Source organism: Triticum aestivum, chromosome 4D (genome assembly GCF_018294505.1).
Source record: "Triticum aestivum cultivar Chinese Spring chromosome 4D, IWGSC CS RefSeq v2.1, whole genome shotgun sequence".
Lineage (NCBI taxonomy): Eukaryota > Viridiplantae > Streptophyta > Magnoliopsida > Poales > Poaceae > Triticum > Triticum aestivum.
Genome location: NC_057805.1, coordinates 69,830,911 through 69,857,000, shown reverse-complemented (window position 1 = coordinate 69,857,000; position 26,090 = coordinate 69,830,911). Strand labels below are relative to the sequence as shown.

The 26,090-nt window shown below is 52.3% G+C and overlaps 1 protein-coding gene across 2 annotated transcripts in view; it reads right to left on the bottom strand.

The window, feature by feature from the left end:
- LOC123096280 (SWI/SNF complex subunit SWI3C homolog) overlaps window positions 1–17,993 on the bottom strand; it is a 31,025-nt gene extending 13,032 nt beyond the window's left edge. Inside the window, exons 1-8 of one of the 2 annotated variants that reach the window (XM_044517970.1) lie at window positions 17,824–17,993; window positions 17,200–17,736; window positions 16,545–17,116; window positions 15,481–15,835; window positions 15,279–15,352; window positions 9,730–9,821; window positions 9,460–9,530; window positions 9,217–9,359 (exon numbers count right to left, since the gene is read on the bottom strand). In XM_044517970.1, the coding sequence (XP_044373905.1) occupies window positions 9,217–9,359; window positions 9,460–9,530; window positions 9,730–9,821; window positions 15,279–15,352; window positions 15,481–15,835; window positions 16,545–17,116; window positions 17,200–17,736; window positions 17,824–17,851 (1,872 nt within the window). In that variant the 5' untranslated portion in view covers window positions 17,852–17,993. The remainder of the gene's footprint in view (window positions 1–9,216; window positions 9,360–9,459; window positions 9,531–9,729; window positions 9,822–15,278; window positions 15,353–15,480; window positions 15,836–16,544; window positions 17,117–17,199; window positions 17,737–17,823) is intronic. The other variant, XM_044517971.1, reaches the window with a different exon arrangement.
- Window positions 17,994–26,090: the final 8,097 nt, after the last annotated feature.

Genomic DNA, 26,090 nt, shown 5'->3' with positions numbered 1-26,090 from the left:
CTTCGCCCCCGTGGCACGGATGGAGTCCGTGCGACTTCTCCTTGCGCCGGCTGCCCAGGAGGGCTGGCGTGTCCATCACATGGATGTCAAGTCGGCATTCCTCAACGGTGACTTGAAGGAGGAAGTCTACGTGCATCAGCCACCGGGTTTTGCGATTCCCGGCCAGGAGGGCAAGGTACTCCGCCTGCGCAAGGCCCTCTATGGCCTACGGCAGGCACCTAGGGCGTGGAACGCCAAGCTGGACTCCATGCTAAAGAAGATGGGCTTCGAGCAAAGCCCACATGAGGCTGCCGTCTACCGACGGGGCAGTGGAGGAAATGCCTTGCTGGTGGGCGTCTATGTTGACGACTTGGTGATCACCGGCACCAAAGATGCAGAAGTGGCGGCGTTCAAGGAAGACATGAAGGCCACCTTCCACATGAGTGATCTGGGGCTCCTCTCCTTCTATCTAGGGATTGAGGTGCACCAGGACCACTCCGGGATCGCGCTTCGACAGTCCGCCTACGCCAAGCGCATCGTTGAGCTAGCTGGGCTCACCGACTGCCATCCAGCTCTCACTCCAATGGAGGAGAGGCTGAAACTGAGCCGCGACAGCACGACGAAGGAAGTGGATGCTACGCAATACCGACGCCTTGTGGGGAGCCTTCGCTACCTCACCCACACACAGCCGGACTAGGCATTCTCCGTCGGCTATGTCAGTCGGTTCATGGAGCGACCGACGTCGGAACACCAGCAGGCAGTGAAGAGGATCGTCCGCTACATAGCAAGGACCCTCAACCACGGCCTCCACTACCCTAGGTGTCCGGGGGCGGCACACTTCGTCGGGTACAGCGACATCGACCACGCCAGCGACATCGACACCAGCAAGAGCACGAGCGGGATCCTCTTCTTCCTCGGCAAGTGTCTCATGAGCTGGCAATCAGTCAAGCAGCAGGTGGTGGCCCTGTCCAGCTGTGAGGCTGAGTACATCGCGGCCTCCACCGCCTGCACTCAGGCGCTCTGGCTCGCTCGACTGCTTGGTGATCTTCTCGTTCAAGACACCAGAACGGTGCAGCTCCTGGTGGACAGCAAGTCCGCCCTGGCCCTGGCAAAGAACCCCGTGTTCCACGAACGGAGCAAGCACATCCGACTGAGGTATCACTTCATCCGCAGCTGTGTGGAAGAAGGGAGCATCGAGGCGAGCTACATCAACACCACGGATCAGCTCGCAGACCTGCTCACCAAGCCTCTTGGGAGGGTCAAGTTCCTCGAACTTTGCTCCAGGATTGGGATGATTCAACTCTCCCACAAGACGACGTACAAGACTCAGGGGGAGAATGATGGATAAGTCTGTGTACTAGGGTCGTTGTGGGGCTGCAGCACATGGTCCTTGTGGCAGTTAGGATAGAGTTCCTGACCATCAAGGACTGTCAGTTAGGATAGCATCTTAGACTGGCATCTTAGACTAGCATCTTGGACTAGCATCTTAGCAGCATCTCAGCATATGCTTGGCTGGCTAGCAGCCTATAAGTATGTAACCCCAACCCCTCAGGTTGGCATGGCATTGTGTGAGAAATAAACCAACGAAAATTGTCCCAACTCTCCTAGTGTCATCCACAACTATCAATGCTCAGGTTCAAAGGTCTAACAAAGGATTTGGGCAACCTAAAATACTTCCTAGGCATGAAGTGGCTTGGACAGAGAAGGGAATATCTTTGTGCCAACAAAAATACACCTTGGATCTCTTGCGTGACATGGGCATGATGTCATGCAGCCCTTACTCTCATTAAACAAAATCATCAAGTGACAGCATAATTTGGAGAGCTAGTGAATAAGGAAGATTATCAAGTGGTTGGGAGATTATTGTACTTGTGTCATACCAAGCCCTACATTTCGTATGCCTGGGTGTGGTGGCAGATACATGCATGAACCAAGGAGTGGGCATCTTAATACTGTGCACAGAATCCTCAGATACTTGAAGAGCACTTCGGGTAAAGGGTTGTGATTTGCAAGTGGTGGCAGATACATGCATGAACCAAGGAGTGGGCATCTTAATACTGTGCACAGAATCCTCAGATACTTGAAGGGCACTTCGGGTAAAGGGTTGTGATTTGCAAAGAGTGGACATCTGGATGGTTGTCACGATGATAGAAGATCAACTTCTGGCTACTCTGTGTGTGTTGGGGGGGGGGGGAATTTGGTGTCACGGAGAAGCAAAAAACAGATAGTGGTGTCTAAATCAACTACAGAAGCCGAGTATAGAGCCTTATCTCAAGGGTTGAGTGAGATGCTCTGGGTGAAGCACCTCCTAAGCGAGTTGAAACTTCTAAGGAAGGGACCCTTGCAGATGTGATGTGACAATCAGTCAGCTATAAGCATTGCTAATAACCCTGTTCAACATGATAGGACAAAACATGTGGAAATTGTTCGCTTCTTCATTAATGAGAAACTTGACGCTAGGATCATCAGCCTTACTCATGTCAGCTCTGGGCAGCAGTTTGTAGGTTGCTTGACAAAGGGATTGAGAACAAAGGATTCTAACTTGGCATGCGACAAGATGGGGATGATAGATATCTAGGCGTGTTGAACTGGTATGGGCCTTACTGCCCATCTCCACTTAAGCCCATGTGGCCCAAGCCCATGGCCATGACCTAGAAGAGGAGGAACATTCCAGCCAGAGAACTCCGAGCCCCCACACGTAGAGAGAGAGAGCCAAGGGTACGTCTCTCCCGCGACTCAACAGTATTGTTACAGCAACTAGAGAGCACACAACTAGAGAGCACGTCTTAATTGGGCAGCTACGAGTTAATCATCATGCAGCTGATTCCAAGTTCTCTGTCTATCAGTATTCATCTGGTTCCCAGCCACAAAGTCATATCATTTCTATCATCCGGTGCCGAGGAGCTCATGATGTACGGCCACGGCATTGAGGGCATGGGTTTCTTCCACATTGAGGTGCCGGACGTCCCACCCCCTCCCCTTCACTCATGGCGATCGTCTCCGTCGTGGGTGAGGGCGTCGCTTCTCCTGAGATGATCGAGGCCGAGCTCAACCACCTGTGCCGGTGTGAGTGGGACTGGCAGGTTGCCCCCACCTCTGCCAACACCTTCACGGTCGTGTTCCCGGACGCCATCAACATGGAGTACTGCACCCGCAACGGCAACATCACCCTGGTCCTCAACCAGCTGGTGGTGGACATCTCTGAGCCGAAGTGGGATCCCAAGGCGGTGGCGGTGCTGGACACGGCGTGGATCCTCATCGCCGGCCTCCCCGACATTGCCCGATCCGAGCGAGTTATTCGCAACATGTCCAAGATCCTCGGCAAGGTGGTGGTGGTCGATGAGCTCTCGCTCCGCAAGCCGGGTCAAGGTGAAATCCCTGGACTCCTCCAAGCTCCGCGCCTCCGTCCGCGTTTTCTTCAACGACCAGGGATTCAACCTCAAGATCTGCCCCAAGCCACCGAACCACGTCGGCCGCCCCCGCTTCTTCGACGACAGCCACTATGGGGGTGGCCCGGGCGGTGGCGACGACTCCCACCACCGGCGTTCTCGCCCTTCCGCCTCGACGACCAAGATGACGATGAGGAGCTGTCGGAGCGTTCTCGCTCCCCTTCCCGCGAGCCGTCCAACCCCCCCCCCCCCCGGGGCATGGCGGTTCCGGGTCCAGGCGCACCCGAGTGATGGCCACCGACCTCGCGGTTGCCCTTGGGCTGACCCCCCCCCCCCGCCAGCCTCCTCCCGCGTCAGAGGTGTCCAGTGACATCTCCATCGTGGGACTGCTCATCCTCCCTCCTTCGTCGCCTCGCTCCCCGTCCGCCAACTCCGCGTTGCGCCTGCCTCTGTCGTGCCCGCCGCCCTCGCCCCCTCGTGGTCCGACCCCCTCGGACCACACGGGCGACGGCGGTGGCTGCCCGCTCCCGCCGACCCCGGCAGATCCTCCACCCGCGGAGGGCTCGGCCGCGGACACCCCTGTGGCCGTCACCTCTCCGCTTCCCCTCCAGGTGACCGCTGAAGACCCCCTCGCCTCCCGAGCCCACTGTCCGGGATGGTGCCTGACGTCGTGACTACTCCTGTCACCTTGCACCCCCACGGACGATGGCATACGCTAGGCGGGCCCGCTCCACCTCGACGCCGGTGACTGCCTCTCGCCGCAGTGCCCGCCTCGACGCGGCCCGTCCGGCGGACCTCCCAGCCCCGTCTGTCCCCGAGCGTGCAGAGCTTCGGGCGGCGGCCAGGAACCTCGAGCCAGGTGCGGACTCCATCCCCACCCCCCCCCAGTTCTTCCAGTTGTTCTTTCTCCGCACTTGAGGCTCTCCCCCTTGGCCACCTCGCCAAGGTGGCCACCGGCTCGGCCATCATCTTCAGAGGGGAAGTTGCCCCCCCCCCCCTAGAGCAGATCGAGGCCATCCGGGCCCGTGAGATCCTAGATGGCAGACTCGCCGAGACCCGGGCTCGCCTCACCCGGCTTCCCGCTGAGCCGGACGCCACCCCCTCTGTGGTGGGGGCTCCAGCGGTACCCGGTGAGCTGATCCGTGGTCGCACCCGCTCTCGCACTGCTGCCCTCCGGGCACAGAGGCGCCTCCCGTGTTCTGGGGTCAAGCAGCCCCCCGATGGCAACTTGATGCGGGTCCTCTTCTGGAACATCCGCGTTTTCGGCCATGATGGCCGACGCCGCCAACTCATCGAGTACATGCGAGACGAGCACATCGACATCATAGCCATCCAGGAAACCATGCGAACTGAGTTTTCCCTCCCCGAGCTTGATAGTCTTAGCCCCCACTTATTCGCTTGGCACTGGCTCCCTTCTAGTGGGACCACCGGGCACTCGGGTGGCATCCTTTTAGGCGTGAAGGATGCCACCTTTGAGGTGGGCGGCATGGACCGAGGCGAATTCTTCGTTAGTATGGAGATCTTTGAACGAGCTCTCAACTTCAAATGGGAGGTCGTGATTGTCTATGGCCCGGCGGATAACCGTCGTTCCCCGGCTTTCCTTGCCGAGCTTCAGCAGAAGGTCTCCGCTTCCCTCCTCCTTGTAGTGGTGGGAGCAGACTTTAACCTCATCCGCTCCCCTGATGAGAAGAACAATGACCGGATCAACCTCCCACGGATGCAGATGTTTAACGACTGCATCGCGGAGCTTGGCCTCCGCGAACTAGATAGGACAGGTGCCAGGTTTACCTGGACCAACCGTCAGGCGGATCCGACGCGATCGGTTCTAGATCACGTCCTAGTTTCCCCTGAGTGGGAACTTAGGTGCCCCTTGGCTTCTCTTTGTGCGATCACCCAGATCAGGTCCAACCACGTTCCTCTCCTCCTATCCACCTCCGACGAGCGCCCCCCCCCCATCCTGCCGCGATTTCGGTTTGAGCTCTTCTGGCTGAACCAGGCGGGATTCGTCGCGGCGGTCGCGACTAGATGGATCTCCGCGCAATCATCTCCCCACTGGTCCATGTCCGCCGTTGACTCGTGGCAGTTTTGTGCCAAGCTCGCCCGCCAATTTATGAAGGGGTGGGGCGCGAACCTTAGCCGGAACCTCCGCGAGCGCAAGAAAGCCCTCCTGACTGCCATCCAAGCCCTTGACGCCCGCGCGGACACATCCGGGATATCCCCGGATGAGTGGATGCTGAGATATGATCTCGAGGATCAGCTCTGGACCATCTACATGGATGAAGAAGCATACTGGAGGCTCCGCGGCACCCAACGGTGGGTGCTCCGTGGGGACGCCAATACGACATACTTCCAGGCGATTGCCAATGGGTGGAGGCGTCAAAACTCCATCCATTGTTTGTGGGATGGGGATAACCCCTCTCGTCCGCCCTTCGGACATACGAGTCCATGTCAATGGCTTTTATAAAGCCCTATTCTCCCCCACCCCTAGGGGGTGGGGTGGGGCTGCACTGGCCCCCGACACTTGGTCAGCTACCCAGTTAGTTTCTGACGAGGCGAATGCCGCCCTGGTGGCGCCTTTCTCCGAGGACGAGGTCCTCGCGGCCATAAAGGGCATGAACCCCTCCTCTGCCCCGGGTCCTGATAGGTTGCCAGTGATGTTTTTCAAAACGTTCTGGTAGACCATCAAACCGGAAGTCATGGCCCTCTTTGATGAATTCTACTCGAGGGCTATGGACCTTGGGCGCCCAAACTATGGGGTCATCACACTCATCCCCAAAGTTCCGGGCGCCTCTGACATCCGCCAGTTTCGGCCTATCACTGTGATCAATGTGATATTCCGGATCTTGGCCAAGGGGTACGTCAATAGGGTGACCCTTCTCGCTGACACCGTTACTCACCCCAGCCAATCCGCCTTCATCCAAGGGCGGTTTATTCTGGATGGGGTGTTAGTCTTCCACGAAGTTATTCACGAAGTCCGGTCCAAGCACCATCGAGCGGTCTTCCTGAAGCTCGACTTCCATAAAGCACATGACACGGTTCAGTGGCCCTTCCTTCGGGAAGTCTTGCTCCGCAAGGGCTTTGATGACCGGTGGGTGACCAGAGTTATGCAGCTCGTCACCTGCGGTCGGACCGCGGTTAACATTAACGGCGAGACCGAGCCATACTTCCCCACTCTTTGTGGGGTTCGCCAGGGCGACCCGTTCTCACTGTTTCTGTTTAACATGGTGGTCGATGCCCTTGCCGTCATCCTGGATAAGGCCAAATCTGCTCGCCATATCCATGGCGTAGTCCCTCACCTGGTAGGAGGGGGAGGGGTCTCCCTCTTACAATATGCAGACAATACCATAGTAATGGTGGAGGGTTTCGCGTCAGACATCGCTAATCTGAAGTTCCTCCTCTACTTCCAACAGATGTCCGGGCTCACAATCAACTTCGATAAGAGCGAAGTGATGATTCTGGGTTACTCTCCTGAGGAAGCCCAAGCCATGGCTGACCGGTTGAACCGTCGGCTGGGTACTTTCCCCACATCTTATTTGGGGATACCCATTAGTGACTCGCGACTGACCGTGGCTGACCTACGCCCGGCGGTGACTCGGATGCAGCACTGGGTGGAGCCATGGAAGGGAAGGTGGCTCTCGAAGGCGGCCAAAGTGATCCTCATCAACTCCTCGCTTTCCAGCCTCCTCTCGTTCCTCATGAGCTTCTATAGCCTTCATAAGACTCTCCATCAGGAGATCGCCAAATACCAGTCCAGGTTTTTCTGGGCAGGCGAGGGCGAGAAACAGAAATACCATATGGTGAGTTGGCCCGACATTTGCAAACCTAAGAACCAGGGAGGTCTTGAGATCTTGTCTTCTCGGCGCATGAACATTGCTCTCCTAACCCAATGGCTCTGGCGAATCACCAATGGGGAGGGGGGACTCTGGCTCACCATCATCCGCAGTACCTTCGGGGCCAACCTCTAGCTTTCTGCCAGCGTTCTGGTGGCTCCCAGTTCTGGCAGGCTGTGATACAGCTGCTGCCCGTGCTCCGCATTGGCACGTCCATTTCGGTTGGCTCCGGGTCCTTGACCCTGTTCTGGTTCGATCGTTGGGTGGGGGACTCCCCCTTGGCTGCTCGATTCCCGGAACTATTCTCCATAGCGGTTGACCCTCGGGTCTCTGTCGAGACGGCCCTTATTGACTTAGGGCGTCTAGCTTTCCGGCGCCCCTTCGGCCCCCTCGAGGTGGCCGCTTGGGACTCCCTCCTCCAGGACATCGCCCTTCTGCCAATGGACGTCGAGGGCGCCCCTGACTCCATCTCTTGGCGACTGGAGTCCAACGGCTGCTTCTCCACTAGGTCCTTATACTCGGCTATCGCTCCTTCGTCGGCCCCTGAGCCCTTTAGCCTGATTTGGGACATTCGCCTCCCTCTGAAGATCAGGATCTTCCTGTGGCAGTGGATCCAGTGACGCCTTCCCTCTGGGGTTGAGGTCCTCAAGCGTAATGGACCAGGAGACGGGATGTGCCCCCTATGTGGCACGGTGGAGGATGCTAATCACATCTTCTCTTGCTCCACAGCCCAATTCCTGTGGTCTTGCTTTCATGAGGCGGTCGGTGGACAGTGGTGCAACACCAACTTCCCGGACCTGCTTGCTGAGATCCACGCCTCCGCCCCACGCCACCGCCATATTAGATGGTTGTGCGTTGGGGTCCTCGCCTGGACGCTTTGGACCATCAACAACAAGCTTGTTATTCAGAAAATGCCTCTTCGACGTGCAACTGACGCGATCTTTAAAATGTGTGGTTACCTGTAGCTTTGGAGGCCGCTTAGCCGCCCCCAGGACCGGGACGCCATCAACACCCTCCTCGCCGATCTTCGCTCAATGGCCTTCCGCGTGGCGCCCCCGCTGCCGCCCCCACCTCCGGAGCCCGATTAGGCCTGTTGTTCGGGTTGTTGTGCGTGTGTGTGTGTTTTGGATTTCAGGGATTGTTGAGCTGTGCCCTCAGCATTAACCCCGTTGCTACTTTGTGTGTTTGAGGAACTTGTGTGTGTGTGTGAACCTTGATGGATGTTTGGCTTGGGCGGTTTGCTTTATCTATAAAGCGGGGCAAAAGCCTTTTTCGGTAAAGGAGACTCAAATTTTTCAGGGACTTGACAAGTAGAAATCCGGATCGAAAATGTGAACCATCGAATCAAAGCCGGATGGATGAAGTGGCGCCAAGCTTCTGGCATTCTCTGTGACAAGAGAGTGCCACAAAAGCTAAAAGGCAAGTTCTATAGGATGGTTGTTCGACCCGCAATGTTGTATGGCGCTGAGTGTTGGCCAACTAAAAGGCCACATGTTCAACAGTTAGGTGTGGCGGAGATGCGTATGTTGAGATGGATGTGTGGGCACACGAGGAAGGATCGAGTCCGGAATGATGATATACGAGATAGAGTTAGGGTAGCACCAATTGAAGAGAAGCTTGTCCAACATCGTCTGAGATGGTTTGGGCATATTCAGCGCAGACCCCTAGAAGCTCCAGTGCATAGCGGACGCTAAAATGTGTGGAGAATGTCAAGAGAGGTCGGGGTAAACCGAATTTGACATGGGAGGAGTCCGTTAAGAGAGACCTGAAGGATTGGAGTATCACCAAAGAACTAGCTATGGACAGGGGTGCGTGGAAGCTTGCTATCCATGTGTCAGCCATGAGTTGGTCGCGAGATCTTATGGGTTTCACCTCTAGCCTACCCCAACTTGTTTGGGACTAAAGGCTTTGTTGTTGTTGTTGTTGTTGTTTGACAAGTAGAAATCCATACACAGAAATCAGCCGTGCCAGTTCACAACAAATTGTGCATGCAATAAAATGACAGAATGCAGACTAACCTGATGATTTATGACGGTAGCAACTAGTCTTTGGATTTCACGTTCCTCCTGATCCGCAAAGAGTTTAGACTTAATTGCCGCTGCTGACAAACCGCACAGGGTGGCATGCTTCACATTTTCTAGAGAAATGGACGATGAAGCACCTGTTACAGGATAGGATAATAACTTAATGGTAAACTCTTGAATGAATAAACAAATGAGATTTCACATCAAAATTAACTGTAATAAATATGAAACAGCTACCATTATGGCCACAAAAGTTTGGATGCGCACCATGGACCCTATCATCAATATGCATTCTTTCAGAAATCACCCTTCAGCAAAAGGCAAGTCAAAATCACACTATAGCAGAATATGGGAAGGGAACTGGGAGCAATTTCAAAGGTCGAAATATCATCACCAAACAGATTTATTTTTTTACCTCAAGTTAAGGATGTAAATTGTTCAAAGTGCCAACCCTTCCGTGTTTGATAATGTTAATAAATTCACTCAATACAAAAAAAGATGGCTAACCTCGGATCATCATCTCTTGTCAACGCAGATAATGCTGCACTTGCACACGATGCTGCAATTCTTGGTCCAATTGCAGAGGCCAAGAATGCAACCTACACAATATTTATGAACAGTGAGACCAAATATACAGAAGACACAAAAGCCTACAAATGTTTTGGTTATGAGGAAGTATAAAGTGCAGTACCCTACAGCCAGTGCGCCCATGCGTTGCAAGCAGATAAACTCAGTGAGAGAACATGGTATGTAAATACACTCAGGATAATACTTACTGACTTTTGTTACTTATCATTTTCTTGGTCATTAGTACTTTTAGTTTCTACTTTGTAGTAGATGTCTTACTTTTTTAGTGTAATCATGTTTAGTTTCTAAGCATAAATATTATGCAAGCAATTATAGTATCTCTCCATCAGCCAATATATACCTTTTCAGATGACTAACGCCATGGTTTCATAGGATAACATGGAAGTACAGTTGTGCACAACATGCACGACATCCCTTGGAAGAGTACACACAAAGTGCAATTTGAGTTCACTTAGACCTGGACGTTCAGCAGTGAATTGTACGCTTTTCAATTTGAATCAGACAATTAATGGTGTTAAAGGGAAACAAATTTGATGTGTGTCAAATTGGAATTCTGACATAAAGAAAGCAAATGGCACTAAAAAATAGTACGTTTTCATATCTCTACTAGTAAAGGGGAGTTGGTAGCGTCACCTCCCCTGGTTTTTTCTGCCCCGCGCCTCCTTCCTGTTAAGCTTCATGCACTAGCCAACGCAACCAAAAGTCCGAACTTATGGAAAGGGCTAGGCAATCCACATACACACTTCAACACCCCCTCCCACGTGTGACGCGGGAAGTCAACACGTGAATAGACTCAGAGGTATGACTCATGAGGCCTATACGCGGACACGTAAGGGGGCAGCAGGAATTTAAATTGCGAAAGTCAGGACTTAAGCTCAAGACCTTAGCTCCAATACCATCGCTCGCCTAGACTCCCAAATGGGTCTCAGCCTGCTACCGCAACTACTGCACCGTCCTTCTCCGGCGCCGCTACCACCTCCATGCAGGAAGCTACCCGATCCGTTGTGCTTGTCCTTTGACGACTGCCTCTCGCTGCCCGCCGATCGTTGCATTTGTCTTTAGATGTAAGCTTCGATTTCTGTTGCTCATGGTGTTGCGCGCGATGTGTTGCTCCTCGGTGATAGAGGATGAGAAGAAGCCCGAAGATGCACCACAGTATGAGGTTGAGAAGTCGAGGAGAGTGCAGAGAATGAACAGGAAGAAAAGGATGCTGACCATAAGATATTTTCTGGAGTTCGCTATCAGGCGTGTTGGGACGGAGTGAGCTACGTCGTGCGTCAGCTGCGTCAATTCAGGCGGCCAGCGGATTTGGCGCCACGACGGCCGACCGGCGTGTTGTGTGTGCATGATGGTGTTGGGGTGTTGTGCATGAGAATTGGCTACCAGAGGGCATGCACGGCTGGCCGACGTGTGTGGCTGTTGGCTGGCTGTGCGTGCATGTTCAATACCGTTGTGTTGTGGTTGTGTGCGTGTTGGCCGGAGTGTAGTCCACTAAGCCAGGTGGCAAGGCGCCGGTCGAAGAAAACGATGTGCTTCTAATCATTGAAACCCGTTTGCTTTCGTTCCATCGTTCTGTTGTGCGATTCGGCAATATGTCGGTTCGTGGTATAGAAGGTCTCGAACCCGCTGTTCGAGAAGAGGCCGAAGGATTCGGCATCTGCAGCGTTCTTCCACCCCACAACCTCCATCGCTTCGTGAAGTGGCCCAAGAGTGTGTACCGAACGCCAGTGCCACGTCCTCAAGCAGCACCTCAAGGTGCCCGCGGTGCCCCCTCCAATTCACCTACGCATTGGACAATAACCTTGGTATACTTCCTAACTGTTTTTTATGGAGCTTTGCACTAGGAGCTCTCAAAACAAAAAATATATGAACAAACTTAATCCATCATAATATCGGTATACGGATCACAGATAGGATTTGTAGTCTTCAACTCAAATCTATAAATGGTTTTAAGTACACGCAATACCAATATGGTTGCCTTATTGATCGCACTGAAAATGGATCAATTATTAAAGATTCTACTTGAGACTCAATTACTGAAGATTCTAGAGTCTCGACCTATGTAGTCATGTAACCGATTTACTCCATAGGTTTTTAGGTCTATGAGTTTCTACTCCAATTGCCACAAAATACATAATTTTACGACAAATAAATATAGCAAACACATGTATGTTTCAAACATTTTCTTTTTGAATTTTTAGAATATGTTAATACTTATTTTTTATCAAATAATTGTTCACTCCAATACGAGTGTTAACCTTTTTTTTGTTAGATAAACACGATTCCTCGTACTTGTTCTTTTATTTTTGGAGCGAACTTGCAACTAATCAATTATTTATTTGTTTTCATAAACTTCTTAACTTCTGCATATGGTGAGAACATTGTGGGTAATAGGTTTCAAATTACCACTTTAGCTTTTAATATTTTATCATTCATCATAGTTACAACACACACCCACACGGAGAGAGGGGGGACAAGAAGGACGATAATAGCGACATCAGTCGGGTGTCATATTGAAAAAGACGACGTGGATGTATGTGCGTGCGTGCGCAGGGGTGAGGGGGTCTGTCATGCTTATTATGTTAGGGGCATGCGACATTTTTTTCCCCTATTGCAACACACGGGCATGTTTGTTGGTCTTACCAAAATCTCAACTAAATCAAAACTTCCCTTGGCTTTTCCTATCCATAATCAAATAAAATTAAATCTTACCAAAATCTAATATATGGTGGATTTCTCTATTATCCCTATTGTTAAAGGAAGACCGTACGTCATGCTCATGTCACTTCGCTTCATAACACCACCGATCAATCAAAGGAAAAAAAAATCCGCCCTCTCGCTCGATCCCACCAGCGTGCAAAAAAAACGAGTTAAAAACCCAACAATGGAATCCCACACACATGCACGCATGCCGACTCCACCCTCGATTCCTCGAGCAACCTCTCCAATCAGCACCTTCGAATCTTCGAACCCCACGCCGCCGCCCCAAGCATGCCACCTCCCGTATGAGTCCCCTCCTCACCCACAGCGCCACAAGCCCTGCCCCCAGGCGCCGCCGCCCCAAGCATGCCGGCCCTTCCCTATTTCGCCTCTGCCACCACCTCCGCCCTCCAGCACAGACCTCGCCCCATTCAAGCGTCGGTGGGTGGTCGATCAGACCCACTCCAAGGGCAAGGTCGAAATCGAGCGGTCAAGCCTCAGGGCGGCAGCGTGGTGACGGCGGATAGTCGTCCGCCGCGTAGATGTGGAGCGAGTCGCGGGAGAGGCGGTTAGCAAGCGCGGGCTGGACAAGAAAGTGATGCCAGCGAGGGCAGCCATGCCGGCGGGTAGGGCAGTGTTGACGGTGGCCGTCATGGTGTTTCCGAGGGAGAGCGAGGCATCCGCCATCATGCAACCGAAGAAGTCGAAGTCCGGGCCGAGGTTGGCCACCGTGGTCGGTGTGAAAGTTAGCGGACCTGAAGGCCGGTGACGGGTCCACCGTCGCCGCACCGCCTCTGAACTTGGTGGAGACGCAGAAGGAGGGCGGTGAAGTTGTGAAGACCGACGCATGCTTTTAGGGAGGAAGAGCTTTTCAATTTAGATGGTAGTCAGAGTCTGCCGGATACTTAGCAAAAGCTTTAGCTGGTTTTTTAGAATAGAGATGGAGCATGGGTAACTGACAAGATCCAACGCAGAACATGAAACAGTGTAATTCGGTCCAAAAAGGAAAAATTGCTAGAGAGAAGGACCAGCCAAAGGGAGAATATCTGGTAAACACGGTCCTTTTGTTGGCATCCTTATTAAATGTTTTGAAAAACATCTTATAAATCCTTTTGTTGGCATCCTTAAGGCTGGTCATAGTGGGGAGTAACTTAGACTAGTAACATGCATATGTTACTAGTCCATGTTACTATCTTCATAATGGGTAGTAACATATGGATGATAACATACAAGCCTTCATTAATTGAGACATACTCATTTTACCTCGGGGTGTGTTATGTTACCACAAGCATCTCTCCCCTCATTAACTCCATGCCACATAAGCAACTTTGTCTTGGGATGTGTTATGCTACTACCTAAGTTACTCCCACTATGACTAGCCTAAATGTTTTGAAAAAACATCTTGTAAATATGGTTGGCTCTTAAATATTTTTGAAAAGAAATCTGAAAAATATGACATAGATGAGATAGACCATATTTGCAAGATGGAACACCCGTGTCACAAATCTGAAGTCAAATTCATAACATAGTGTGAGAAAAAAAAATGCAAATTTGACTCTGATAATACACAACATTACTTGGGCTTTAAAATTTGCCCATTACCTCTGTTGATACTATTTTTTGTTTTTCGAGTTGGGTTTCAAAAGGTACTTGATTTTTGTGACATTATCGGTTCATCTTATGCCTATCTATGGACTTTTCTCATATTTGTTTGGAACATTCGTAAGTACAAGCCGATGTCGGGAGCACTACAAGCCTTGGTGCACCCAACAGGACGAACAGAGTAATGGGAAGAAGGCTATGCCCTGGCTACTGGAGTTACGGAAGACCATAGTGAAATCTTGACGAGCGCGTGCCTGCCCGTAGTGAGTGGTCAAAGAGACCGATGCAGGTGGCCACCACAGTCTCATGAGCTTGATAAAATCAACAGTACTTGCCAGTGACGGATCTAGACTTTAGCAGATGGGGTTGAGGAAGTTGGCCGGATTAAAACAAGGTCAGCAGCTGCGAGAAGATAGCAAGCAAGGGCTTGCTGGCGGAAGAGTTCACAAAGACTAGCTAGCGTCGGCAGTTGAGCCGGGAACTTGCCGACGTTGGCAGTTGTGTCAGGCTTGTCAGCGGCCACATGCTAATGAGGTTCGCCTAAGGTTCACCGGCTGTAGAGATGAAGGAGTGACGTCTATGGTCTTGAGCTGTGAGCTAAGCGATTGTTTCCGATTACATTTGTTTCGGAGCAGAAGAGCTCATTATTGGATGAGGCCATGAGGGGCCTTCACAGTAGTCCACCAAAGCCCACCGAACTGGGATCCAAAACCAATTCTAGTTTCTGGACCATCCAAACAGTTGGTATTGACGATGAACAATTCCAATTCCGGAATACCGACTCCAATTACAACATCCAAACGGAGTCTAATTGACATTTCTTATATTTGAAGTACATAAGTAGGCAAGTGGATGTGGATGATCGTTGCCTTATATATAAAGCAGGGTGAAAGCCTTTTTCGGTAAGTAGGCAAGTGGAAGTACTGGCTTCCATTTCCAACATTCTCTATGGTTGAAGACAGAACCATGCTTAGTGAAACTTTTAAGTATGGAGGCTAATCTAACTTTACTAAGGGATTTGATATAAAATTAAGTGCCAATAAACATAGTCAGCATGTCATTATAGTGCTATACATTATTCGCAACCCTCTAGTCCTCTAACCAGGTGGAATGTAGGAACTCCGTGCATCAATTGTCTAAACAGAAAGTGATGAAAAATAATTTACCAGAGACATGACTGGATTAGAAGAACTGATGAACGGAAGTTCGTTTCCATGTTGAATACTTTGAGGCAGATTTCCTGGATAGAGAATAAACAGAATTGTCATTGTTAAAAATGGAAGTGATCAAACACAGTTTACAAAAGGTGGAGAATAAACTAAGGAATTCTGATGGTGGAGCAAATAACAACTCAATGATGTAGAAGACCTGAAGTACTGCCATTGGAATCTGAATGTGGATATCCATTGCTTTGCGGTCTAAATGGCATGGATGCATCTGGTACCTCAATGTTCTCTAACAAACTATCCTCCACTGGAAGACGAATAAAATGGTAAATACACTGTGCCTTTGACTTTGTTCCAACATGATCTGCGATGCTATTCCAGTTGTCTTTGTGCTTTTCTATGCCCTCCAACATCAATAATGTTTCTTGATCAGTCCAGTTATCCCCCTCATTTTCTGATCCATCTTTAGCCCCATCGACTCTCTGAAAATCTAAGCATGAATGCCCGATAACATATCTTGCATCATGGAAGCAATCAGAGCAAATAGCAATATCTGCCTGCTCAATCAGTTAAACAACAAGCTTTTAACCACTAGCTTCTTACCCACAGAAGAGAAAAGAAAAACAAGAAGCAGACTGGCTAATTAACTTGAAAGAATGATACAGCCTTGCAAACTCCCCCTGTTCATCACGTCAAAGAAGAAAACGGTATCGTAGTTCGTTTATACATCATTAACGAAACAGGACGAGCTGAAATTCGAAACAGAACATATCTGGCCCAAGCCACACATATCACAAGTTAACCAACGCTAAGTTACATTGCACCTAGACGCAAGTCGTTTCACATCACACATAAGTGACACTATAAGGATTTGTGTTCTGAATATTTTTGGTTCACGCATAAAATGGTGGAGATATTACTATGGGCTTCCAACATTATGATGCATAAGCAAGATTTGTGACAACCACATGGGCACCAGTATCTGCTGGGTCAGAAAATCATGAATCAAGATAAATTGGGGTTTAAAATTAAATAACAAACTGCAGTCTTTCTGAACCCAAACAAAATTCGGCAGTATACTAACTCTGCAACAAGACTATTTAACTTACTGTGATGTGTCTTGCAATGTTTTGAAAATACACCTTTTGAGCACATGTGAAATTCATAGGGTTAATAACAATCCTAGATACAGAACAAGTTTTCCTACATATGAAAAAAAATGAAAATATAATATGTATATGTAAATGTAAGTATGAAGATGAGCACCTCTTTCTGCAACTGATAATGCAAACTGCGCAAAGACTGTGAGCAGTAACTGCAATAGCTCTCTGATAGACGCTCTCTAATCTTCCCTTCCAATTCAGTAAACTCAGCACCGGCATCAAAATCCACCACCTCCGAATTCGATGAAGATGAAGCCAGTGAAGAAATGTCGTCTGCTTGGAGACTACATTTAGGCCGATCAAACAAAACTAAACCATCAATGGATTTCAGCGGTGCAGTCAACAGTTGCAACTCCCCTGCTGGTTCCTCTATTAGAAGTGATGCTGCCACCCTCAGACCCCGGTGCACCAACCCAACCGCGAGGTAATTGATGATTCCCCAGGTGTCCAAGAACCGAACGATCCTACTCAAATCATATAGTTCACCTGTGTTAACAACAAACCCCTGGCACTCCGCAAACGCAAGCCTCTTGCCAGGGTTCTCCAAATATTTGGCAATAATTTTATTCCTTAACATTATGAACTTCTCCGGAGTGTGCCCTGGAGATTTCCCTGTGAAGAAGTGTGGAACAACCTGCCTTTCCAGCCTGTGCACCGCCCCAGGAGAGAACCAATCTACAAATTGTAAACTAATTCATGTTGCAGTGAACTTAAAAACGTATGTTCAGTAATTCAGGGTTTGGTCGCAACAAGCGAACCTGAGTGCTTGGGCACGACATGGAGGCGGCCCTGGAACTGCTTGTGCACGCCATGCCCCTCCGTAAGGGGAGGTGGCGTGCAGACGTAAGAAGACGGCTTGTCAGGATCCGTCGAAAGGGACGGGTGGTCAGGGAGCGCCACGGAGAGCACCTGGAGCTGCCCATGCGAGATGTTCTCCAATACCGGTGGCGCGGCGGCGGAGACATCACCCACATACGCAGATCGCTCAGCTGCAACGACGGCCATGACCGACGGATGCGGCCGGTTGACTGTGCGGCGGGTGGCGGCAGGGAAGGCGGAGATGACCTCGGCCGAGGAGAGCAGCTCTGCCTCACGGAGGTCGGGCACGGGGTCCCTGGCCGCGGCACCGGCCAGTATTTCGTCGTCGGCATTGTCGACCGCGGGCGATGGAACGGCCGTGTCGTCGTCATCATTGTCGGCAGCGGAGTCGGAGTCGTCCGAGTGGTCGGCCGCGGCTGACGGCAAGGGAAGGGCGTCGGAGTTTCGCTTCCGTTTCCGCCATTTGGTGCGCGAATCTGGGAGTTAGGGTTCGGACGGCGAGTGCAAAATCAGTTGGTAACAGCTCAGATAATTAGGTCCGGCGAGAGGTTGGACGTACGAACCTGGCGTGCAGGAGGCCTTGCGCGGCATCGTAGGCGGCGGCGACGCGGGGGCTGCCGACGCCGAAGAGGTGGTGAGGATTCGGAGTGTGACCGCGAGAGAGGGGACCGACCGTCTAGACGATGACGACGAAGGGAACACGTGCGAGGAGAAATTGGATCATTTTGCGGCGTTGGACAAAACGGCAAATTTGACAAATTTAACATGTGGACGAAATCAAATCACAGAATGAACTGTCCGTAAAACTATTTCACGCGGATGACATTTTTGTGTGACGCCCGACACGAAGGCGCCACACTACACTGTGCAACGCCTCACAGATAGGCGCTATACGCCTGGCCAGCGTTGCACCCCAGACTGCATAAAAATTGCTAAGTCATTGTGCAGAGCCTAAGAGCTAGGCGCTGCATTGTATAGTGTGGCGCCTAGCTCTCAGGCGCTGCACTAGTGGTTGCACTACAAATGAAGCAACCACTAGTAGGCGCTGCACACTGACTTAGTAATTTTCGTATCAGTGCGACGCTGGCCAGGCGTGTAGCGCCTATCTGTGAGGCGTTGCACAGTGTAGTGTGACGCCTTCGTGTCGGGCGTCACACAAAAAGGTCAGCCGCGTGAAATAGTTTCACGGGCAGTTCATTCTGTGATTTGATTTCGTCCATAGGTCAAATTTGTCAATTTTGCCGGACAAAACCCCTGAATTTTTTTTTCCAAAAAGAGCGACGGTTGTCATTTTCTATGGAATTGTAGAGCAAGAGCGCCCCCGCCCCCCACCCCGACCGCCGTGCGCCACTCCGGCGCCGGTGTCCACCGCGCTTTGCGCACCCCGGCTCGCGCCACTCCGGCCGTTCCGGCCACCCCGTCTTCCTCTCCGGCCCCGTTGCTTGCCGCGGCCATGGCCTCCAGTCCCAGATCTATCTCATCCACGATCAGGCCGGAGGGTGAGAGACCGATCATTTCCGGGGTGGGGCTCTCGGAGGGCTCGGCGGAGTCCGATTTCCAGCCGGCGATGGAGTCTGCGCCGCACTCGGAGGCCCGTGCGGCGGCGTGGGAGCGGCCGCCCCCGTCCAAGAAGGAGCTCTGGCGGCTTCGTCATGGCCAGGGGAACCAGGCGGGTCCTTCCAAGGCCAAGCATGGAGGATCGCCGCTGTCGCGTGTGGAGGTGATCCCGGAGTTGAGGGACAAGTGCTTCAGGTGCCTTGAAAAAGGCCACTACTGGCATGATTGCACCAACCAGGAGGAATGTTTCCGGTGCGGGCTGCCCGGCCATGGATCCCGTGACTGCAAGCGACCCAGGAGCCCTTCCTCTGCCGACGAGCTCATGCGTGAGGCTATCGCCAATGTGGCTCGCCCCACGTCTCCGCGAGTGAGCCCGGATCGCCCGGTGGCCCGCGTGTCCGCCCCGCCGCCTCCTCCTCGCTGCTGCGGGCTGCCGAGGTGGCGTGGCCGCGGCTTGCGCCCCCCCGGCTCCAGGTCGCCATGGATGCTGAGGATGGCGAGTCCGAAATCTGCGTGGTCCGGCGCTCGCAGTCCACGGCGGAGCTGGAGCGTCGGCTGCGCTTCGCCATGGTCGCCTACGTGGGCGGCGCTCGGAGGAGGCTGGCGCCGCAGCGTTTGCTCGAGATCCTAGCGGGCAAGCTCAACATCACAGAAGATCAAGTCTCGGTGCACCCGTATAGGCCAGAGGATTTTTTGGTGGTTTCTGCCTCAGCGGAGATCAGAAACAGAGTTGCGGTGTGTCCAGCGGTGGAGTTTCAAGGAAACAGGCTGTTCTTTAGGCCTTGGAACTGGCAGTCGCAAGCGATGCATTCGATCTTGGGATTCAAGGTTTGGATCGTCATGGAGGGGATCCTGCCCCGTGCCTGGGAGCGGGAGACGACGGAGGAGTTGCTGGGTACGGCGTGGAAGGTGGACACGGTGGCGCCGGAAACTAGCTCCAGGGCTGATATCTCCGCCTTCAGGCTAACGGTGTGGACTGATAACCCGACAGCGATCCCTACCCTCCGCTGGCTCGCCATCCCGGAGCCAGGATCGGAGATTCCTCCGCCGCTGCTGCAGTACAAGGTCCTCATCCACGTCGACGCGGTGGCGGACTTCAGTTAGACAGGGGAGCCATGGTTCTTGGGCGGCTCCTCCGACAGTGGCCAGAGCAGACTGCCAGGCTCGCCGGACGAGTTCAGTGATGGTGGAGGTGGTTCCAGGCCACGGCAGATGGACTGGCAGTTCGGTGTTCGAGATGTGCGCAGCGGCGGGCTAGGTCGCGAGGCAAGCGGCGGCGGCCATGGCGGCACGGCGAGGAGCCCGACGGGGCCAGACTGGTGCCTGCCCCCGATGGCCCCCACTCTTGTCGCCCCGCATGGTGGGCCCTCGGTGCGGTTGCAGGATAGGGTGACGGCCAGGAAGTCGGCTTTTGACCGCCTTTTCGGTCAGCAAATGCGCGGGGATGCGAGAGAGAAGGTTCCCGAGACCAGTTTGAACAGTGGTGGCGCGACCTCGACTGGACAGGTGGCTGCAGCTCAAGTGTTACCGTTGGGAGAAGGTGTGGTGAACATGGTTGATGAGGGCGTGGATCCCCAGGCCGACAAGATCGTGGAGACTGGACAGCTACCACTCCTGGCCCCGTCTCCGGACCGCGTGACGATGGTTGTGTCGGGAGACGCGCACAGGCCCTACAAGCCAATGGCTTCCCTTCTGCTACGCCCAAGGGAGGACGAGGCTGACCCCACGTATATTGGGAGACAGGACCCACCTGAGAATCTCGCTGGTGGTTCAGCACAGGGGGACAGACTGCAGCTGGTGGGACCCGCTGGGCCACCCACGATGGGCATGGAATGCGGGAGAGGCGAACAACAAGACAAGGCTCTGGCCTCGGTTATGGAGCCAATAAAGGAGGGCCATGCAGTGGCCACTGAGGGTGGGGACAATGACGGAAATCATGCACATGCAACATGCATGGAGGCATGCACGTACGGCGTCACCGATAGCAGCAACAAGGAAGTGGAGGGTGATCACGCTGGGGAGCTGAATGGGATCAGGCAGCAGCGCGACCAACTGGCCATTGTTTCTGTCGAGCCTGATGAGCACAGGGACACGTGAGCCGCTTGCCGCGAGCTATGCCTGCCTGAGGGACAGCCTAGCGATGAGACGGAAGGCATGACGACGCAAGAGGCCCAAGCGTATGGCAAACTCAAGAGTTTCTTCTCCAACATCATCAAAAAGCTTGCTCCTCCCCTACTGAAAGAAGTGCAGGCAGCGCAGCTGCATCTAGAAGCAGAGCCATTCACGCCCAAGAGGGCTACCCGATCATCGAAGAAGGTTGCGGGGCCAAGAAGGTCCAAGGAGAGTCCGGCTGAGAACGTGCTGCTTCATGCCCTTGGCATGGTACCGGAGGACTTGGTGGTCGACGATGGTGTGGTCCATGAGCTCAAGGCTCTGTTTGACTCCCCACTGTGGGTGCAGCATGTGAGGATCATTGTTGCTCTCTTCGGCAAGACAATCCCCTCGGCGGAGGAATTGGAGGCGAGCAACTCGGTGATGATCTCCGTCAACTAGGAGGCAATAAGTAGGGCTGGTGGCAGATCTTTCTATGGATCTACACCCCCAGGTGTTGTGCTAGAATGTTCGTGTCCTGAACAATCCGGCGAAGCGCAAGGCGGTGAGAGAATTCGTGAGCTCGGTGAAGTGTAACTTGGTTTGTTTCAAGGAAACCAAGATGGATGTAATGGACCATTTCATTGTTATGCAATGCCTAGGGCCATCTTTTGATGACTTCGCTTACTTACCATCCCAAGAGACTAGGGGTGGCATCTTATTAGCGTGGGATAGCTCGGTGCTGACGGTGGACACATTCCAATATAACGCCAATTTCATTACGGGACTGGTACACACGAAGATAGGAGACCCTTGGTGGATTTCGGTGGTTTACGGGCCACAAAGTGATGAAGAGAAGAGCCAGTTCTTACTGGACCTAGATGCGAGGCGTGCGGGCTACCCGGGGCCGTGGATGCTGCTGGGAGACTTTAACATGATCCTACGTGCCGCGGAGAAGAGCAATAACAATCTTAACAGAACTATGATGAATAAATTCCGGCAGTTTGTCGATGACCAAGAGCTCAAGGAGATGTACATGCATGGCCGAAAATTTACGTGGTCAAACGAGCGGACGGTGCCGACCCTTACCAAGATTTATCGTGTGCTCATTTCAGTGGACTGGGAGCTGGAGAACCCATCCTACCTGCTTCAGGCTCTTTCCACCAGAGTTTCGGATCACGCTCCCTTGCACTTGACTACGAGCGCTAGTTTTTGCCCCAAGAAGAGGTCCCGCTTCGAGCTGTTCTGGACTAAAATGGAAGGCTTTGAGGATGCTGTGAGAGAAGCATGGGTTTGCGATGCTACCATCGTCGACCCCTACAAGAGGGCTTGATGCTTTGTTGCGCAACACTGCTAACCACTTGCACGCGTGGGGCCAAAGAAAGTTGGGAAACATAAAGACGCTCATGCGGGTGGCCACTTGGGTCATACATAAGCTGGATGCAGCCCAGGAGAACAGAATTCTGCAAAGGGAAGAGGCGTGGCTGAGAAGAACTCTGAAACAGTCGCTCCTAGGTTTGGCTGCGCTCGAGAGAACGATTGACCGGCAGAGGTCGAGGCTCAAGTGGATCAAAGAGGGCGACGCCAACACTAAGCTATTCCAAGCAGTTGTGAACGGCAGAAGGACCAAGAACTACATCCCCCATATCAAGCATGGCGACGAGATCATTACGGACCAGGAGAGAATGGTGGACACGTTCGCAGATGTGTACAAGCAATTGCTAGGCACGGCACAGGCCAGGGAGCATACCTTAAACTTGCAATTCCTACAGATGGAACCAAAAGAGCTGAGTACACTCGAGGAGGTCATTACGAAGGAAGAAGTATGGCAGGTAATCAAGGAAATGGCCCCGGATCGAGCACCGGGACCAGATGGCTTCATCGAGGCGTTCTACCAACGAGCTTGACAGATTATAAAGCATGACATCATGGCCGTGATGCTGCAGCTTTATGTGGGGGACACTAGAGGTTTTGTGAAGCTCAACAAGGCACACATAATCCTCATTCCAAAAAAACGGATGCGGAGGAGATTGGGGATTACCGACTGATTAGTCTAATCCATAGCATTCCCAAGCTCTTTGCCAAGGTACTTGCCAACCGGCTGCGCAGCCAAATGCCGTAGATTGTGGCCATGAACCAATCAGCGTTCATTAAAGGAAGGCATCTGCATGATAATTTTCTGTTGGTTCGCCAAGTGGCGCGAAAGATTCATGCAAGAAGAGTGTCGGGAGTGTTCATCAAGTTGGATATTTCCAGAGCTTTTGACTCACTATCATGGCCGTTTTTGTTGGAAGTCTTGCGGGCAAAGGGATTTGGGCAGAGGTGGATGACTTGGATAATGGCACTCTTGCACTCCGCTAGTACCAAGGTGGTGGTGAATGGTGTTCCCGGAGGAAGCTTCTTACACGCATGTGGTCTGCGCCAAGGCGGCCCAATTTCGCCAATGCTCTCTATCATCACCCTGGATGCACTAACGGTGCTGATCAACAAAGCCACTGATTTGGGAGTGCTCAGCTCGTATACCGGAATATCGGCGCTGCAAGGACTATCGATTTACGCGGATGACGTCGCGTTGTTCGTTAAACCTTCACAGCAAGACCTGTCGGCAGTTCGTGAGATGTTGGACGTGTTTGGGGAGGCCTTGGGGCTGAAGGTTAACTACCGCAAATCATCGGCGATTTTGATTCGCGGTGATCAGGAGAACAAAGATCGGGTGGCCGGATTACTGCACTGTGGGCTTGCCGAATTTCCATGCAAATACCTCGGCCTACAGCTTGCGATCAGAAGTTTAACGCTGGCCGAATGGATGCCCATGCTGGACCAAGTTCGGAAAGTGATCCCTGCCTGGCAACGTGGCCTCATACAACGACCCGGTCGGCTCGTTTTGGTTCAGTCTGTCGTCGCAGCTAGGCCGGTGCACCACCTGATGATTACGAATGCGCCAGATTGGGTTTTCGAGGAGATGAATAAATGGATGAGGTCGTTTTTCTGGTCTGGGAAAGAGACAAGCAATGGAGGGCAATGCCTGGTGGCATGGGACCATGTTTGCAGACCGAAGCAGTTTGGAGGCTTAGGGATTAAGAACATGAAAGCCCAGGCTTTGGCCCCGAGAGTGAGGTGGGAGTGGCTAAGGAGAACTGATCCCCGCAGGCCTTGGCAAGGTTTACCTATGGCCAAGGACTACAACGCACGAGCTATTTTCGACGTCATGGTCAGGATTGTGGTTGGGAGGGGCGACAACGTCCTGTTCTGGAGGGACAAGTGGATACACGGGTTCGGCGTGTCAGACATCGCGCCGCGCTTGATGGAGACGGTGCCAACGAGAATCATTAACAGTCGGACCGTCCATGAAGCACTCGCGGAGGACAGGTGGTACGAGGACTGTGACGCCACTACTTCCTTCACTGCCCAACTGTAGTGCATGCATCTTTCCCATGCATTGGCATCGGTGCACAGAGATGTGAATGAAACGGACCAACTTTGTTGGCCGGCGACGACTACGGCGAGCTACTCGGCCAAATCGGTCTATGACTATCTTTGCTCGGGCCTCCAGAGATCCCCGACGGCGGCATGTACTCGGAGGTGTTGGGGAACGTAGTATTTCAAAAAAATCCTACGATCACGCAAGATATATCTAGGAGAAGCATAGCAACGAGCCGGGAGAGTGTGTCCACGTACCCTCGTAGACCGAAAGCGGAAGCGTTTAGTGACGCGGTTGATGTAGTCGAACGTCTTCGCGATCCATCCGATCCAAGTACCGAACGTACGGCACCTCCGCGATCTCCACACGTTCAGCTCGGTGATGTCCCTCGAACTCTTGATCCATTTGAGGCTGAGGGAGAGTTTCGTCAGCACGACGGCGTGGTGACGGTGATGATGAAGTTACCGGCGCAGGGCTTCGCCTAAGCACTACGACGATATGACCGAGGTGTGTATCTGTGGAGGGGGCACCGCACACGGCTAAAAAATCAACTTGTGTTTCCTTGTAGTTCCCCTTGCCTACGTATATAAAGGAGGGAGAGGGAGAGGCAGCCGGCCCTAGGGGCGTGCCAAGGTGTGGAGTCCTACTAGGACTCCCTAGTCCTAGTAGGATTCCACCTCCCACACGGAGTAGGAAAGGGGGAAGGGAGAAGGAGAAGGAAAGGGGGGCCGGCCCCCTTTTCCTAGTACTAATCGGCCTCCTGCCCAAGGGGGGCACACCAGCCCCTTGTGGGCTGGTGTGCTTCCCTCTTATGGCCCATAAGGCCCATAACTTCTCCCGGGGGGTTCCGGTAACCACCCGGTACTCCTAAAAAATGCCCGAATCACTCGGAACCATCCGATGTCCAAATGCAACCTTCCAATATATAAATCTTTACCTCTCGACAATTTCGAGACTCCTCGTCATGTCCGTGATCTCATCCGGGACTCCGAACAAACTTCGGTACATCAAATCACATAACTCATAATACAAATCGTCATCAAACGTTAAGCGTGCGGACCCTGCGGGTTCGAGAAATATGTAGACATGACCGAGACACATCTCCGGTCAATAACCAATAGCGGAACCTAGATACTCATATTGGCTCCGACATATTCTACGAAGATCTTTATCGGTCAAACCGCATAACAACATACATTGTTCCCTTTGTCATCGGTATGTTACTTGCCCGAGATTCGATCGTCGGTATCATCATACCTAGTTCAATCTCGTTACCGGCAAGTCTCTTTACTCGTTCCGTAATGCATCATCCCACAACTAACTCATTAGTCACATTGCTTACAAGGCTTATAGTGATGTGCATTACCGAGAGGGCCCAGAGATACCTCTCCGATACTTGGAGTGATAAATCCTAATCTCGATCTACGCCAACCCAACAAACACCTTCGGAGACACCTGTAGAGCATCTTTATAATCACCCAGTTACGTTGTGACGTTTGATAGCACACAAGGTGTTCCTCCAGTATTTGGGAGTTGCATAATCTCATAGTCAGAGGAACATGTATAAGTCATGAAGAAAGCAAATAGCAATAAAACTCAACGATCATAATGCTAAGCTAACGGATGGGTCTTGTCCATCACATCATTCTCTAATGATGTGATATCGTTCGTCAAATGACAACACATGTCTATGGTCAGGAAAATTAACCATCTTTGATTAACGAGCTAGTCTAGTAGAGGCATACTAGGGACACTTTGTTT